At 40.6% G+C, this 17,566-nt stretch overlaps 2 protein-coding genes across 4 annotated transcripts in view; both read right to left on the bottom strand.

The window, feature by feature from the left end:
* Positions 1–3,505, bottom strand: part of GOLGA1 (golgin A1) — a 52,638-nt gene extending 49,133 nt beyond the window's left edge. For both annotated transcript variants that reach the window (XM_055134185.1, XM_055134188.1), the window contains exons 1-3: positions 2,929–3,505; positions 2,565–2,615; positions 1,313–1,618 (exon numbers count right to left, since the gene is read on the bottom strand). In XM_055134185.1, the coding sequence (XP_054990160.1) occupies positions 1,313–1,447 (135 nt within the window). In that variant the 5' untranslated portion in view covers positions 1,448–1,618; positions 2,565–2,615; positions 2,929–3,505. The remainder of the gene's footprint in view (positions 1–1,312; positions 1,619–2,564; positions 2,616–2,928) is intronic.
* Positions 3,506–4,926: 1,421 nt separating this feature from the next.
* The window catches only part of SCAI (suppressor of cancer cell invasion), a 148,060-nt gene continuing 135,420 nt past the window's right edge, over positions 4,927–17,566 (bottom strand). For both annotated transcript variants that reach the window (XM_055130261.1, XM_055130266.1), the window contains one exon: positions 4,927–14,298. In XM_055130261.1, coding sequence (XP_054986236.1) covers positions 14,152–14,298 — 147 coding nt within the window. In that variant the 3' untranslated portion in view covers positions 4,927–14,151. The remainder of the gene's footprint in view (positions 14,299–17,566) is intronic.

The following is a 17,566-nucleotide window of genomic DNA, read 5'->3' as shown; positions in this document are numbered from 1 at the left end:
TAGGAGTAAATCTAGCACGGTTGGTCCCAAAACAAAATAAAAAGCAAACAAAAATTACTGTATGGATTCCCTGAAATATTACGTAAAAATATAAAGAAATATTATGTAAAAATATAAAGACTGTACCAAATATTAAAAACATGGAAAGATACTAGGAGTACAGCCCTGTAGGATTACATAGCCTCAGGTAGTTTAGGTTTATTGGGTTACTCCCATTACAGTGCTCCCATTCCTCTGTGTTTATTAGTAGCTTTTTTCTTAGTGTTCTGTTGACTTGTATACATTGTTTTTCTCTTCTCCTTGAGTCCTTTGCATAGTTTATTCAAAGCTATGTCCTTTTTGTATAGAACACAAGAAGACAATATTATGCTTTTGTAACTTGGGATTTAATTGGCCTCGAATATTATTCCCTCTCGGGCATCTGCTTTCTCCACTTATGCCTCAGTTGCCCTCAGTTCCTAGCACCCCAAAAGCAGGGTCCCGACAAGGGACAGGATGGATCCAGGGCAAGTGGTGAGTTATGTGCTATCCTGGCCAAAGTGCCTAATTCTTAACTATAAGTTAAGAGCTTGATCATAGATAAATGCTGTCATGATCCAAAAGTAATGACGAGACTAGGACCCTGCTAGGGATAGGAAAGATTGATTTGGCCTGAGCACTGTAGTCTGAGATCAAGATGGCCCCAGGAGAGCAATTCTATAAGCTTTAATACATTTCTTATTGTGTCCATACAAAATGGTTAATATTATGAATGCTTATATGTTTGCTGGAGGAGGAGAGGAGAAACACACTCATGGGACTCCGCCCTTGGGTGGATCCTCCTGCTGAAAGAGAATCAGTCCTAGGAGAAGCATCCCCTGAGGGAAAGGAACCTCACCCTTATTGATGGTGACCACACCTATGTGTACACCCCAACCCCCTCATGCTGGGGGGATTTAACTAAGATGTAAGAGTGGACTGGGGGGCGAGATCCAGAGAGAGATGAGAGCCGGGAGAGAAGCAGAGAGAGAGAGAATGAAATAAACTGATCGAGCAACCAGTTTGGCCTTCTCCCTTCTGTCACCTGCCCTTGACCGACAGCACACACAGCGGTTCCAGAGCACTGAACATGGGCGGTGAGAGAGAGCCGCCCAGAGAGCCACGAGTGCACACGCCCCTCGGCGTGCTTTAGTTTTTTACACAGCCCCTAGTGTATGACTAGTAAACACAAGGCCCTAAGTCTGATCCCCTGTACAACAGGGTGTAGCCCCTACTTAAAAAACAGAACAACACAAAAGCTGAAAACAACCACCACTATACACACTATACTTACAAAGTCATCTCCTGAGTCAGCTCCCATAGAGGCGACCGATTCCTTGCTCACTGACCGTGGGATCCTAGTAGTACCTCCAGGCCTCTGGGCAACCGCTGTCTCTTCTGCAATTTTCTTCTTTAGTTTTGCAAACATTTTTGCTGTGTGACTATGAGGCACCAAACACCAGCTCTTGAATTAGCAGACCTTTGGCCAGGAATCAGGAATTCAGAGACAGGTGCCTAAAAAGTTCCAGACATCCACACTTGATGCTGATGCATTCATTCCCAATTAAATGTAGGCCAAGGGACTGTGGAAACACACAACCTACAAATCAGAAGACAGAGTTAAATTAAACACTGGAGAGATTCACATCTGAGTCATTGCATTAAATTTCAGGTTTCAAAAATGGTTTCATTACTGTGCATGTACTTTTAATAGGACACAATTACTGACATTCGACAAGCTCTCAGGTGTTCCCTATGCCTATACAAGTAAAGCAACTCAGGCTACAGAAGGCGATGTAACCCGTCAAATTTGTGTAGGGAAATGGCAGGTTTGGACTCTGACTCAACAATCCCTCCTTCTTTCTGTGACACATTAGTAAGGTATAAGCACATTTACTAAAATTTCCCAACGCAAACATTAACATGGCAGATTACTTCTGAATCCTTGTCCCAATAATACTGTGTTTAATTACTCCTGAGCATTTTTATAAAACCAAAAACAAACGCATGTAACTCAATATGGGGAAAGGCCTAATGTTCTGGACCAGAGTGGTTTGCAACCAGCTGATCAGAAAAAAAAAAAAAAATTGAACAGGCTGGAGACTTCGGAGGCCTTGCTAATGTGAGGCCTAGGAGTCAATGCCTGGCACCTGCTAATGGAAAAAAAAAAAAAAAAGGAAAAATAAAACCTGACAATGAGAAAAAAAAAAAAAGGCAGGCGGATCAGAACACGAGATACGGGCTAACCTCATATGTTCCTTGGAGATGCTGTGGTTCTGTGGCAGGGTTGTTAAAATGACCTTAAACCGGTTTCTTCAGAAAGGGTGAGAAGTCGATAGTCTGTCTTGTGCCTTTCCTCCCAACGAGGCGTGGAACGTGACCGGCTAAGCTCGACTCTTAACTTTCCATATGGGGAGGATACCTACGCTCTGCTCTCACGATCGATCGACAAGGGAACTTCTCACCACTTCGGGTCACTCAGCTAAGTCTGCACAAGCTCTCCACACACACGCTCTACTTCCCGTGGCTGCAAACCTCCGACTCACCTGTCCTAGTCATGAGACCTGAAGCCGCTCGGCCGGCCCAAGCATTCTGACCTGCGTGAAGACAAACACAAGATGCCACTGGGTGTCTGCTTTGCGGCCAAGGCCAAAACGCTGGCCGAGGGGGGGGGGGGGAGGAGGGAAGGGAGGCCGAGGAAGACCTGTCACGGCGACCACGCCGGTGGGGTCCCACCCCCACCCCCACCCGGCCCGCCCCCGAGTCGCCTTTGCTTTTGTGACTTGCCCAAGAGTTCCCCTTCCACACGCACGAGGACACCGACTCCCGTTGGGAGAAGGCGCCGAAATTCACTCCGTTGGGCTGGCGGCGGGGGGTCGGGGGGTGGGGGGAGCCCTGGGCCAAACCAACCTGCAGGAGACCAAGGTTTCTGGGCCAGGTATTTATTTCTCGGTTGCTTCCGACAGTCACACACTGTGGGCCCGGCGAGCCCCGAGGAGAAGGGGGCGCAGCGCTGGGCGAGAGACAGCTGCCTGGGCGAGGAAGTTTGGGTCCCACTCACTCCGGCTCCTTCCAGCTCCGCCCCTGCTCGGGCTGTCAAGACAGGGCGGGACCCAACGACTCTCGCATCTGACAGCTGAGGAACAGAGCCGCGGACCCGAGGGGCGCCTGACTGGCCCAAGGTCGCGCGGGGAGGAGGAATCCAGACGCCGCGGGGCGGGAGCGTCAGGCCGGCCGCTCCGCCCGCGCCCCCGCCTCAGTCCTCCCGGCGCCGCGGCACCGCCCTCAGCCGGGGGGGGCTCGGGCGCCCCGTCCCGGCCGCTCTGGGCGGGCCGACAGCGGCTCCCCGGAGAATGAGGGGCCCGCTCGCGTCTCCGCGCACCTGCCGCTCTCGGGCCGGTCGGCGGGGCCCCGCCTCCGGGCCCTCTCGTGAGCGCCGGCCCGCGCGCGTCACCAGCTCCCGCGGCCGGCCGGCGAGCAGAGCGGCGACCCGGAACCGCACTGGCCCCGGCGCGCCGGAAGTGGCTACGCGCTGGGGGCCGGCGCGCCGCACGCATGCGCCCTGGCGGCTCCCCCGCGGGCGCGTCGCGGCGGCCGTTGGAGTCCTGTGCGGGCGCAGGTCCTGTGCTGCCGCGGCCGGTTCGCCACGTCAGCTCGCGGTCCGGCCCGGGAATGACGACCGACGGGGCGGCCCAGGTCCTTCTTGCTGGACTTTTTTTTTTTTTTTTTTAAAGGGACGGCGCGGAGCCGCGGGGTCTAAAGGAACGGTCCCAGCTGGTGCGGTGCGGGCGTGAGCTGTGCCGGGTGGATGCTCCGGGGGAGGCCGCCACGGGCCACCTCGGGATTCCGGCGCCCCCCGCCCCTCCGTGTCGCTCTGGAATCTAGTCCCGGGACCTCGCGCCCGGTGACTTGGATTTGGCGCAGGTGACCTCTGTGGCGCGTATTTAGGTCTGAGCTCCGGACAGGACAGACCATTCAAAACACCTGCTGGCAACTGCTGCATGAACATGATCCCAGAGGCCAACAAAGCTACTTTGGGCACCAGCAGCTCGCAGAAATGTCTCTAGACTGTGAACTGAGCCACTGTCCCATGCAGCGCGTGGCGCGCGGGGTTGGGGGGTGGGGTGGGGGTGAGGAAGTTTCTTGCTCTTGGCTTTTCCATCTTATGAACACCACAAAAGGGAAGTAAAAGCTTGCAGTGATGCAATTTCTGGCAGAAATTTCCCTGGACTTTGTTACTAAAATACAGAAATCCAAAACTGCGTGGCTGCTATTGCGGCCGAGTGACCTCGTTATCTCTAAATTGTCAGCGATGTAAAACATCAAATGGTTCCTTTTCAGCAGGTCTGACTTTGGGGGGAAACTCCAAACAATTATAGTGTTTTTTTGAAATATTTTAGGTAATCAAAGTGAAATCTATCAGCTGCACAAGGGGTGTGGGGAGGGTATACTGGAGCTCCTGGTGGTGGAAAATATGCACTGGTGATGGGATGAGTGTTGAGCATTGTATAAGGGAGACTTGAAAGCTCTTTACACATGGTGATTCAATAAAAAAATAAAAATAAATAATAATAAAAAAAAACCTGGTGGCAGAAATCCCGCCTCGGAACCTCGCGGCCCATTCTTGGAAGCTGAAGCAAGCCAAAGGTGTAGAAGTGCCAAGTTCAAAGCCACAGGATGAATCAGGAGCTTGTGAGTGGTTCTTGGTCTGGCCGGAGGGTCAGCCCAACGCCCCCTCCCCAGCCCTGCCCTAGGCATCGTCCAGTTGTGATCCTCAGGAGGGGGCCGGGGAGAAGCCTGAGGAGAAGCATACAGCCAAATACTGCAACCCCGATCGTCTGCGGTATTATGGAAAGAATGCAAACCACCACAGCCCACTACAGGGCTGTGGCCAACGATTCCGCGGAGTTATCAAAAATTTTAAGCAAATAATGTTTATTTTATATTGGTGATACACTTAATATATACGTGGATTCAAGATACAAAATTCATTTACAAGAGTTCACACCTGATGGATGTAGTCACATTCCTAGAGAACAATGCAAAGATGTCTTCGATACACTGACAACAAAAATCAAATGTTCTGTAACCATGTAATTTAATAAACACCAAAACAACGCTTAACTGTCCTCCTCTAGTATTAAGCGCCCTCAAGGTGGTAGTACCGTGTAACAGAAGAAAACATTGGAAAGACAAGGGCCTATTGATCTCTGCAGAATCACAGTGTTTACTCTTAAGTTCATTTAAGTGAAGTAGTGGAAAGCTTGCTATCCTTTAGGACAAATCACATACAAAAGTCAGAAATGACGAACTCAAGAGAAAATGTTTCAGTAATTTCTCAATTTCTAAAATCTAAAGAACCATAACAAAGCAGGAGAAGGCTGCTGAAAAAAGGAACAAAACAAGAAAACATCCTTAAGACTATGGCTTCAGCAATTTAGAAACACAACAGACGAGACTTGTACAATACCACAAATGTTCAAGCCAAATCATAATGACGATATAATTTTCCCCCTTAGTCATTGGTAGTAAATAGCCCCTTCAAGATTTATTCTACTGATAACATATACAAAACTAATGAATCCAAATGGTTTGCTGTCTCACAGGGTTGATGGGTTCTGTTCTAGTATTAACCCAAAATACCCGAAATTTAACACAAATGATCAACAAGACTATGTTTCAAGGATTACAGTGATTTGTGAGTAGCTAGATAGGCAACCAAATAGCTTCATTATTTGCACGACAGGTTAGCAGCACTTGGATAAGAACTGTCACATGAAAATTATTGTGCTTCAATCTCTTGAGGAGAGCTAATAGATATAACTCTATAATCCCTATAGTATTACAATTCTATAACATTTCAGTTACAGACAAGCACAATTTTTAAAAAGTATTTCACATCACGAGAAACTCAAGTAATTAAAATCTCCAAATGTAATTTTTGCTATGATTGAAACAAGTGCATTTCTGCCTAATATCCATAATATAGACAATAGGTTCACCATTATTTTCAGGGAAAAAGTCAAACTTACTCTAACTCCTATTTGATTATCTTAACTGTTAGTAATGATTTGAATGAATAAAAGCTATCCAACCTTACAATGGAAACTACTCATAGAAAATAATCTGGCTTGAAATGATAAATAATCCTTAGAGCAAAATAAATGATTTATAACTGCTTCATCTGATTTAATTGAAACCACTATGTATACTGGTGCTACACAAAGAAGAAAACCTATGTAGATAACTTCCTTCACTTGTAAGTTCTACTATGAAAATATTAGGACATTGTATCTGCCTCTTCTATTATCTAAGACCTTTCTACCTCAACTGGAAGAAGCCCCCAAATACAACTATCTGGCTGTTGAATGTCACGGTTTATTAAAAAATGAAGAAACCAGGAATGTGGCCCATCTTTAGAGCACAGGCCTCTCGTGAGTGAGACTCTGGGTTTGATTTCCAGCACTATAAAACCAAACCAATCTAGAGGATAAAGGACCAGGTCTAGGGCTGGCCAACAGGACAAAAGGAATGTCTTCAGGTAACTATGAAAAAGTCATAAACACAAAGTGCTAAAATATCTTACTGAACCACTAAAAGTTCTTTCAAAATAGAATAAATGAGTTAAAAATGAAAGACTTCAGGAAAAATAATAAAAATTCTTATTACCTTACACATCTTAAGAACTTTTTCCTGTAGATTTTTAACCATCACAATACATACTTACAATTGATTAAAAAAAACAGTAATATGTGAAAGAAGATAGAAATATTCTCTTCATTTTTCTATGGTTTGAAAATACTTATGGATCAAACTGTAACTTTACAAATGTTAATTTTTAGTCATAACTAGATGATCATGACAACCTCAAAAGAAAATACTGATTATATAACTTGCAATTTCAATTATTTGCTGTAGACCTTAGGAAGGCTAGCTATCATTCCCTTTTTCTGAAAGTGATAATATCAGTCTATTATTTTTCATTTCAGAAGGCTATCAGAAAAGTAAAAACCCAAACCCTGAAATTACCAATATCTTACACCTAAAAATATGATTGTCTTAGGATATCTATAGACTGGAATTGTCCAATAAAATATGGAAATATTCCCAATTTATAGTCTGTTCTGTGACCAAGTTCAGGTTTGACTAAATGAATCTGCAGTACAGAATTATTTTATGTATTTCAAACAATCTTTTTAAAAATTGTTCAAATATGATTAAAATCACACTGCTTAATTTGACAGGTAATTTGAAAAATAATCTTTAAAAACAAAAATGTTTACAAATTAAAGATGGTGCATCAGTGATTAAGTAACAATGTTATGCAGATGCAGAAATGTAATTCTCAAAAATCAGTACTACAGCAAGTGAAAAAGTCTAACTTTTGCTTAAGAAAACTTATCTATAGAACTTTAAAGGAAATATTTCTAAGGTATCAAATTTAATACAATTTAGTACACTAAATTTAATTCATTATTTTACCCACTTAAGAGCATGGTCCCTAACATCAGCCTGGCACCCCTCCATTCATGGATAATCGAGCCCTTTCACAGTCAATTATTTTTCCTTGAACACAAAGGGATTTAGTTTAAATAATCTGTGTTTTTTAAAAAAAATCAGTGACACTGGGAGACAGTGCAGTATGTTTTGAAATTTTAGTTTCAAGAAGCTGAATTGCCCTTTTTTACTGTTCAGGTAAAAGTAGTCACAGTATCCAGGGAAGTACAGGCTGAATAGTTAGGAAGTATTAATGCACAAGAGCAAAGGAGAACAGAGAAAGGGCTTGGTTTTCTAAGCAAGTCCTATCTTACTTTACTGCACTGTAACTTGCTGACAACCGTGAAGAGTAGGAGGTCATAGTCACAAAGTCACTCTCATCTACTGCACTTTTTATTGCTGTTATTTGGCTCAAATGAATGTCTACAGTGATCCTGAGCCACTTCAAGAATTTCAAATAAGCATACCCCAATTGCTCAGCTATACTCCAGTTGCAATAAATGATTGTTACTTAAACAGAACATCAGACACGATGAGATACTATGTTTTCATGATTTTTTTTTTTACTTTTCAGTTTTTGGGTCACACCTGGCGGTGCTCAGGGTTATTTCTGTTGTTGTGTTATGGATCACTCTTGCTGGGGCTCAGGGGACCCATATGTGCTGCTAGGGACTGAACCTGGGCTGGCTGCACGTAAGGCAATGCCTTTACCCACTGTATAATCACTCCAGCCCCATTTCATTATTAGAAAAAAAAATATATATATATACTATGCTACCACAATTTAATATTTAATGAAAATGCTAGTATAACTATTTTAAATTTAAATTGTTACCAATGGTTGACTGCAATGAAAAGGCAAAATATATTTTGGGGTGTGGTACCATTGACTCCTGACTCATCTCTTTCAACTTGTCTCTTTAAAATAGTAAGTGACTGGATAAATATAATCGTCTTAAGAATACTGGGGTAAAATGTTGCTTTGCAGTTATACTTATGCAGTTATTCTACCTGATTTTGGTGGTAAATGTATTCAAGGTATCTCAATGTCTCCTACACTCTTTCATGCACATAATCATTCCAAGTGCAGACAGGAGCAACACGCTGTGAGACTCTTTGACCTCACGTGATATTCTGTGACCCCAATGATCTACAGATGTATAATGCTCATGTACTCTGATCCTTCCCCACCCTGTCAGCCTTGGGAAAAGTTTGAAGGCCAGATTTCATAGCATGTCATGCACCTAAAATTAAGAACCCTACTTCATGTGTAAATATATCAATTTGCAGAACACAAGTGGTCTCACAGAGACAAAGAAATACAATTGGAGGCTTTGTATTCACTGGATGCATTTTCTCAGATGAGCAAACTCATCCTTGTTATGTAATTCCAGTAAGAAAAATCTAGAATTGGAAATGCCACGAGCTGCTGCAAATATACAGATTAATAACATTTCTTTCCTCATTCGATCCCATCCCACCTGGGTAAAGATTTCCCTTAGCAATGCCCCCTTCTGCCTCACAGAGACAGATGCAAAATGAGACATACAGCGAAAAAAGGTGTTCCAAAGTTAAAACTTAATATTAGGTACAAAACTGGCAACTAGGAACTATTTCCTTACTTCAGAAGGACATTTTCTTGTCTATTGTGAAATGTAAAATCAAAGTAATTTTTTCCAGAGCCCCTTGATTCTCAATATAAACACTTTATAATTCAGTAATAATACTTAACTATGGGTCAAGAAAATAAAGGACTACTAACATAGCTTAAGAACCTGCTGGTGTCTCAGTTTCACATACTTTTTTCAGGCTTATATATTTATCGTTAGTTCAAATGGAAATTGGCAGATGGTTTTAAAGCTAAGAATATCCAGCTTTCTGTTCAGATCTTTATATCCTAATTTCAACTCCAAATTAGCCCATTTTACTCAAACACAAGCCCCTCAAAATAGAGGCTTGTGAATGAGATGCACCACAACCTAATTACAGCAGCATGAACAATGCCACTAGGATGTCCTCACAGAACTTAAATAAATTCAGCCCACAATGGGTATGGGTATATAATATACACATACTGTATCATTGCATACCAATATATTTACAAATATGTACATATATACAAAAAGTATACAGAGATTGCATTTAGCATCACAAAAATATACACATGCCATTACAAATAAAATAAGAATTTCAAATAAATAAGGTCAACAAAGAGCCCTCAATGTAAGTATCCCTTATACTGTCCAAACACACGGGAACAAATATACTCCAAATATCATTCATTCGATTCATATTCGTATCACGTCTTTTTACTCACTTAGGGGTAGGAGGTGGTTCTGAATCGGTGGCAAAAACCAAATTTGCAGACCTTGGCAACTTACTCTATTTTCACTCCAGAATGTTCTCTGCATATCAGACTGATTACAGGTCACTGTGGATTAACTAAGTACAAGATTTTTCAAGTGAGTTTTTGTCTTCTAAGAGACAAAAAGTTACTAAGTCACACAGGTCAGAGATGAAATTTGGAGGAGAATGCTTAAGAAAGCTCCATACCTGTACAAAATCAGATTTGTTGCTTATCCCTTTGCCTCAACAAAGTTCAATAATCTGAACTAACTCAGAATTTAACCTAATATGTTTCAGAGAATTTATTGCCAAGAAGAAAATAAAGGACAGTAGCCACAGTGAGGAAAAATTGAAATCCAGATCTGAATCAGGAAAATTTAGTCAGGACTAGATTGCACTTTGCTTTATAATCTCAAAACATTTCACCTTGGTAAAAATAGAAAGCATACAATAGATTCTTATGTGCTTTGAAAGTTTTTTGAGAGCACCACATCTTAGGAGGAACACAAAATATATAAACAATACATGTTGGGAAAAATCAAAGACAAAACATTTGCTTAATTATTTTTTTTTTAATAATTAAAATTCTGTCAGGGCAGACTGCTTCACTGGGTTTCATTATTTGATATACTAAAAAAATACCATAGCCTTTTGTGCCAAAAAAATAGATTTTTAATTATTTCCTTCTTGCTCATTATAGAAAGCTACCTGAGCGACTAGAAAGACAGGGCTGAGATTAGAAGATGTAAGCTTTAGTTCGCGCTCTAACATTATGAATAGACTGTATTATTTTTATTTGGTCTCAGCTTTCTCTTCTGTAAAATAAGAAGATAGTTGCTTTACCAACTTCACACACAAGTGGGTAAAAGAAAATACTATTGTGCTTAGTTTTGTTTCGGGTACAAGCGATTTCTTGCGAAGTTGTACTTTTCATTTCATTATCATAATTCTTACGGGAAGCCAGAGACCATATCAGAATCTCCAGGGGGAGAGTTTGTGCAATTTGATACCAAAGAAGTGCCATTGCTTTGCTCTTTTCCAATATTCATTTTTATATGAATCTAAAAACAAATAAATATAGGGCTTAATATTTTTATAAAGGGATGGTATGCACTAAAAAAATGGGATTCCTTGCCATTGCAACCATGAGCCCATCAAGTGATTGTCCTTTAACGGTTCTTCCTTGATTAATGCCTTAATTATAAAATAAATTATGCATTAAATAGAAGTTGGGTGATAGGTGTAAGTGGACACTTTAGACCCTGTATATATTTAAAACTAGCACAAAGGTCATCTGCCTCCATAAGGCCTACCCTGATCTTCATCTAAAAATCACATTTTACCCAAAAGCAAGATTTCCTTGCCGTAGTCTAAATTTTCATCATGCTAATTATAACTTTCTACTATAAATTTACTTATTTTCTTTATTACCAGTCTCCTGCTAGAATGCAAACTTCATAAAGACAGTGAGTTATATGTCTGTTTGATTAGATCTAGAATAAAATATGTACTATTTTAGAAGTTTGTTTTGTTTTTGTTTGGGGGCCACATCCAGCAGTGCCCAGAGCATATTCCTGGCTCTTCTGTCAGAGGTTGTTCCCCTGAGCAGGGCTCAGCGGGCCATATAGGGTGCGCCAGAGATCAAATCCAGGTTGGCTGCATGCAAGACAAGTGCCCTACTTGCTGTACTGTCGCTCTGGCCCCCAGTACTATCTGAGAATTTTAAGCAACTTATTTAAAAAAAAAAAATATATATATATATATATATATATATATTTTTTTTTTTTGCTTTTTGGGTCACACCCGGTAATGCTTAGGGGTTACTCCTGGCTTATGCACTCAGGAATTATTCCTGGTGGTGCTCAGGGGGCCATATGGGATGCTGGGAATCAAACCTGGGTCAGCCTCATGCAAGGCAAACACCCTACCTGATGTGCTATCACTCGAGCTCCTAAGCAACATTTTTGAAGGCATGAAGAAGACAACAGTTTAGAAATTTCATATATCCTCTCACTGAAGACTTTAGTTCACTTTTGATTTTTAACTACAAATAATTTTCAACTATAATACTTTTGATATTATACTACAACTGGCTTAAGTGGCTTTGTTATCATCTAAACCCTAGCAGTGATTTCTAAATTCTCAAGCACTTGAACAAGAATGCTTCTAGTCATAAAGTTCTCATTTGTCTGGGAGATTCTCCCTCTGATCTAGTTTCAAAGATTAAATGGGAATCCAGATATTATCGTCAACAAAAACTTGGCATAGGAAAATCAGTCAGAAAAGAGAATTGTGTGTACATTAAAATCAAGTTTTACAAGTGGCATGAATGGAAAAAATCTCTATCTTTTGGAATCAAGAGTTCAAATTATAGAACCAAAGGATTGGAAAAAATTGGGCCAACAACTTCCTTTTACAGTTGAGAGAATTAAAAAGCAGAGACCTGAAGACACCTGTCAGCAGGCATAAAGCTAGTTACCAAGAGAGCCAGGATCAAAACTCAGATCTCCTAGTTCTCAGATCCCTGTTCTTTATGCCAAACCAGTGAGTCTAAAGCTCAGGATGATAAATATTATTTTAAGCATCAGAGAGCAGGAAAATACATGTGTTTTTTTATTATTATTAGGAGCATTTCTGGCACAGAACTGAAGTGGACTTGAAACAAGAGGTCAGGCAACTAAGGATGATCTACCGCACTAAAGGAAAAGCTATCCGAAAAAGGGTAGACTCTGATATTGAAAAATCAACCCAATAGCAAGAGAAATCTCTCTCCAGGGTAAATTTTCCAAAGCTTTCTGAAATAATAAAAAAGGGCAGACAAAAAGAATTTAATATTTAAACACCACAAGGTCTCCCAAACCCAGGAAACAACAGCCTTGAGACTTCAGATGAAAAATCAGCATATTGGAATAGGCAGATGAATAACTCAGGCCCAAATAACTCTCTATGCCAGAAATGAAAACTGAGTTAAAAATACTACAGTAAAATTCCCTTAGGGACACAGGAAAGAGGCACCAAAGGCAATGACCTCATTTCCCCTAGGACTGTGAGAGGGAGAAGAGCCGATATAAAAATTACGGAGAAGGAATTTTGATTCATCGATTTTTGAACTTGAAAGCTGTGGAGTTAAAAGAAAAGGGAGGAAAAAAAATCACAGATAAACGCCTGTAAAATATGAAGGGGATGATGGGGGGGGGACAGGGAAGGGAGGGAGACATGAAAATCTTTATATTTTATATATCAAGTCCTATTTAAAATAATTAAAAAAAACTTATGCATGAGTATAAAATAGTAAATACAAGGAGTTAAAAAACCTTATTTTGAAATTTTCAATGCAAAAGCAACTTCCATATTTGGTTAAATAACAAATCTGTTATCCCCAACTGAAATGAATGACCTCTCTGGCCTCTGGGCAAAAGGATGCCAAGCCTGCACTGTGCGCCATGGCCTTCCGTCCTGACCACCTTGACGCCTACTGGCAGGAACTAAAAGTTTCAGCAGAACTCCTAGGAAACATTGATTATAATATGAAACCAACCATCTGAATTTTCGATTGAGATACTTAAAAGTTGTTCTTTCATATTTCTAGCATTCACAGACTACAGAGAAAGAGAATATGCCAACGTTATCTCATGATAACACAGGACTCCCACACTCCAAATGAAATTTATCACCTCAAGGCTCCAATGAAAAGATTTAGCTTTCAGGTTCTCAAAATGAGTTCTGTACAGTTTCTGAAATGTTGACAGTGTTTAAATGAAGGAAAATGATCTCAAGAACTGTCTTGATTATGTTTCAAGGAATCACACAACGTTCTGTCTACTCTCTTGGAATGAAAAAGAAATACTATGGAAAGACTGTTCTTGATTTTAGTAGTCCATGCTGTCTAGGGTTATCTTTGCAAACAATTACATTTTTCCCAAATCCACACATTTAAGGTCCAAGTACAAGAGCTGGATTTTCCTCTTTATACAAAAATAAATGATTTACTCTTCTCAGGGTGAGAATAGTGATTATTTTGAGTGTAGGATTAATGTTGGAAGTAATCCATACCTCAAAACCAAAAAATAAAAATTCCAAGATTAATTTTTAAAAGACCTGAAATATTGTATTTTTAAAAGTTATCCTAAAAGTTTGAGCATATTTTTTCAGTTTGTTTTTAAAATGGTGGTCTTAAATTAAAAAATAAAAACTAAGTAACACCACTATGTGTCTGTCATCACATTAGAAAACGGCACCATTTATAATCTGTGGCAAATGAAAAACTGTTTCAACAAGAGAATGCGAGTTTCAATAGTCATCTATGGCGTTCTCAAGGAACACATTTCGCACATCCAGAATGGACGCCAATTCCAAAATATGCTTCTGTAGATGAGGATTCTCCACTGTTTCATCCCTTGGCAGTTGTGGATAGGACTCTGGGTAATTTCGTGTTTCCTGGGAGGCAAAAAAAAAAAAAAAAAAAAAGAGAGAGAAAGGAGAAATTTTATGGGTTAATGAAAGAAAATTATAGATAGCCTTAATAAGGATACTGTTAGCATGAGAGCATTAAGGAGTAATCAGATATATTTTTCATCTTCAGACTGGTTTGACCCTTACTAATAATAGAGTTGTAGAACATAGAAAATCCTTCACATTTGACTTTTTAAAAATTTTACTTTGAGGGCGGTGTGCGCCATACCCAGTGGTGCTTAGGAGAAAACTCAGGAAGAACTTAGGGACCATATGTGGCACTGGGGATTTAAGCTGGGATCAGCATGAGGAGAGGACTTAACCCCAATACTACCCCTCCAGCACAAATCTCCAAGGTACCACTGAGTTTTGCCCCTGTAACACAGCGGAAACTTAATCAAGTCACTTACAAGTTATTTCACAAGTATTTACTGGAATCTTTCATTTCTGGATGCTCGTGTTATGCTAAGTGGAAACTATGTAAATCCTGCTTTCTTCAGGAAAAAAAAATCACAGCATATACAGAATTCAACAAGTATTTGTTAAATTACTGAACAAACAGATGTTATAGCAAAAATTTAAAAATACCCAGAAGCACTACAAAGTCCTAGTATTGAAATTTATTAATTTCAGGAATGATGACCGGAGCAATAGGGCTGGATAGGACATTTGCTTTGCATGTGGGTTCAACTGGACTAAACGATAGCACAGTGGATAGGGTGTTTGCTTTGCACTCGGCCAACGTGGGGTCGATTTCTTCATCCCTCTTGGTGAGCCCAACAAGCTACTGAGAGTATCTAACATGAAATACCCGTGACATATTTGATATGCCAAAAACAGTAACAACAAGTCTCACATGGAGACGTTACTGGTGCTCGCTTGAGCAAATAAATGAGCAAAAGGATGAGAGTGACAGTGACAGTGGGTACAATTCCCGGTATCCTGTGTAGTCCTCTGAGCACTGCCAGGAGTGATTGCTGAGTGAAGGGCCAGAAGTAACCCCAGAGCATTGCTGAGTGTGACCCAAACAGTAATTAAAAAAAAAAAAAATTCCAGGAGAGGCGACAAAAGGAGTAGCCCCTGTGCATTGCCAGGTGTGACCCAAAAGAAAAAAAAAAGTTAATTGAGAAAATGAAAGGCAACTACAGAGTGAGATTAAAAAAAAAAAAGTACATTGAAAAGACTGTTAACATTATTCACAAATAAAATGTAAATTGAAAAAAGGCACAAAATCTCAAAATTTGGCAACACCAACATCAGAATGGAAAGCATGCTACAGGCTACTGTGGGAATATGAAACAGTGTAACAAGGCTGGAGAGACAGTTCAACAGGCTGGAGCACATGCCTTGCAAGCAGGAGCAAGGGCTTTATCACAGATACTACCTGGTTCCCTGAGCACCACAAGGAGTGATCCCTGAGCACCGAGCCAGGAGTTGTTCTGAGTATCTTCCACAAAAATCCACAAAATGCTACAACTATTTTGAGAAAAGCTTTGACAGTATCTCATATGGCCCCTTGAGTATTACACCAGGAGTGTAACATGAAGTTAAGAATAAGCCCAGAAAACAAATAAACAAAAATGGAATAAGTCCAAAGCATGGCCTGGTATGACCTCAAACCCAAATATATATATACATACACACATATTTGTGAAATATGAGTGCAACAAGTAGAGGCAGAGTACTTATGGAAAAAGCAACTCGTACATACTCCTGGTACAACTGGTACCACTTTCCAAAATATTTGGCATTACCCAAAAAAACTGAATATGCCTAAATCCACTGACTTTGCATTCCACTATCAGACTACTATCAGAGGAATAAGGTCCCATAAGAAACTTTACAAAAGACGGACCCTCTGCTCCTAAAGACTATGATCTGAGAGGTCTTCTAACCCAGTTTGGCACCCAGAGCGGCTTCTTACAGAAACGCATCTAGACTGTGAACTGAGCTAAAATATCAGAAATCCAAATCCGTGCAGCCGCAAGAACTCATAGAGTCTTCATTCTTAGCAATGTAAAGAAATTGTTGAATGATGCCTTTTTAGTAGGCCTGATTATTGGGGGGAAATTTCAAACAATAATAATGAGTTCTCTATTGAAATATTGAATGTATTCAAAGTATAAGGAGAATAAAGTGAAGATCATTAGTTACTTATGTGGGGGGATTGGGGGGGTATATTGGGGTTCTTGTACACTGGTGAAGGGATGGGGGTTTAATCATTATATGACTGACACTTAAACCTGAAAGCTTTGTATTTTTTTCACGGTGATCCAATAAAATAAAAAAAAAACAAAAACTTAACAAAAGATTTCACTGTAGTATTGTTTAAATAATAAAGACCTGAAAATAACCTGAACGCCCTTTATCAGCAGAATGGAAGTAGTTTATGATATATATAGTCATGGATTTATGTTTTTTTTTTTTTTTTTGCTTTTTTGGGTCACACCTGGCGATGCACAGGGGTCACTCCTGGCTCATGCACTCAGGAATTATTCCTGGCGGTGCTTGGGGGACCATATGGGATGCTGGGAATCAAACCCGGGTCGGCCACGTACAAGGCAAACGCCCTACCCGCTGTGCTACTGCTCCAGCCCCAAGTCATGCATTTCTTAAAGGCACCTGGGTCAATGACAGACTCAATACATGAAAGTGATCCCCTTACACTGTCCCATACAGACCAAGTATGGAGCATGCTCAGCCATCTCAGTCTGTATATTTACATTCCAGGATGTACACAACAACAAAATGGCCTAAATATGTATTCCTCAGAATATACCCTTACCATTAAGTGACGCATGGTTCAAATTGGAGCCCTCTATGGTAGTTAAAATAAATTCATGAAAGCTATAAAGGTCATCAACATGTTTCAATCTTAGAAATAATACCATAATGAGTGGACAAAAGAAGACCTGAAATATGGACCCATCAACATGCTCTCTAGAAACACAAATGAATGTGGCAAAATTATTGAGGAAAGTGAAAGAAAATTCCAAATTCCTGAGGCTGGAGTGACAGAACAGGGGACAGGGAGCTTTCCTTGCATGTGGTAGACCTGGGTTTGATTCCCAACACCCTATTTGGTCTCCAAGCACCAACAGGAGTTGAATGATCCCTGAGTGTAGAGCCTGGAGTAAGCCCTGAGCACTACTGGGTATGGTCAAAATACAAACAAAAAAATTCCAAATTTCATTTCATTCTGGAATGGAAAGAGTATCAGAGAGTATCCACACAGAACCTAAAGGAATAAAAA

This window comes from Sorex araneus, chromosome 1, assembly GCF_027595985.1.
Source record: "Sorex araneus isolate mSorAra2 chromosome 1, mSorAra2.pri, whole genome shotgun sequence".
NCBI lineage: Eukaryota > Metazoa > Chordata > Mammalia > Eulipotyphla > Soricidae > Sorex > Sorex araneus.
Note: the sequence above shows the minus strand (reverse complement) of the source record. Positions and strands in the feature narration are given on the sequence as shown.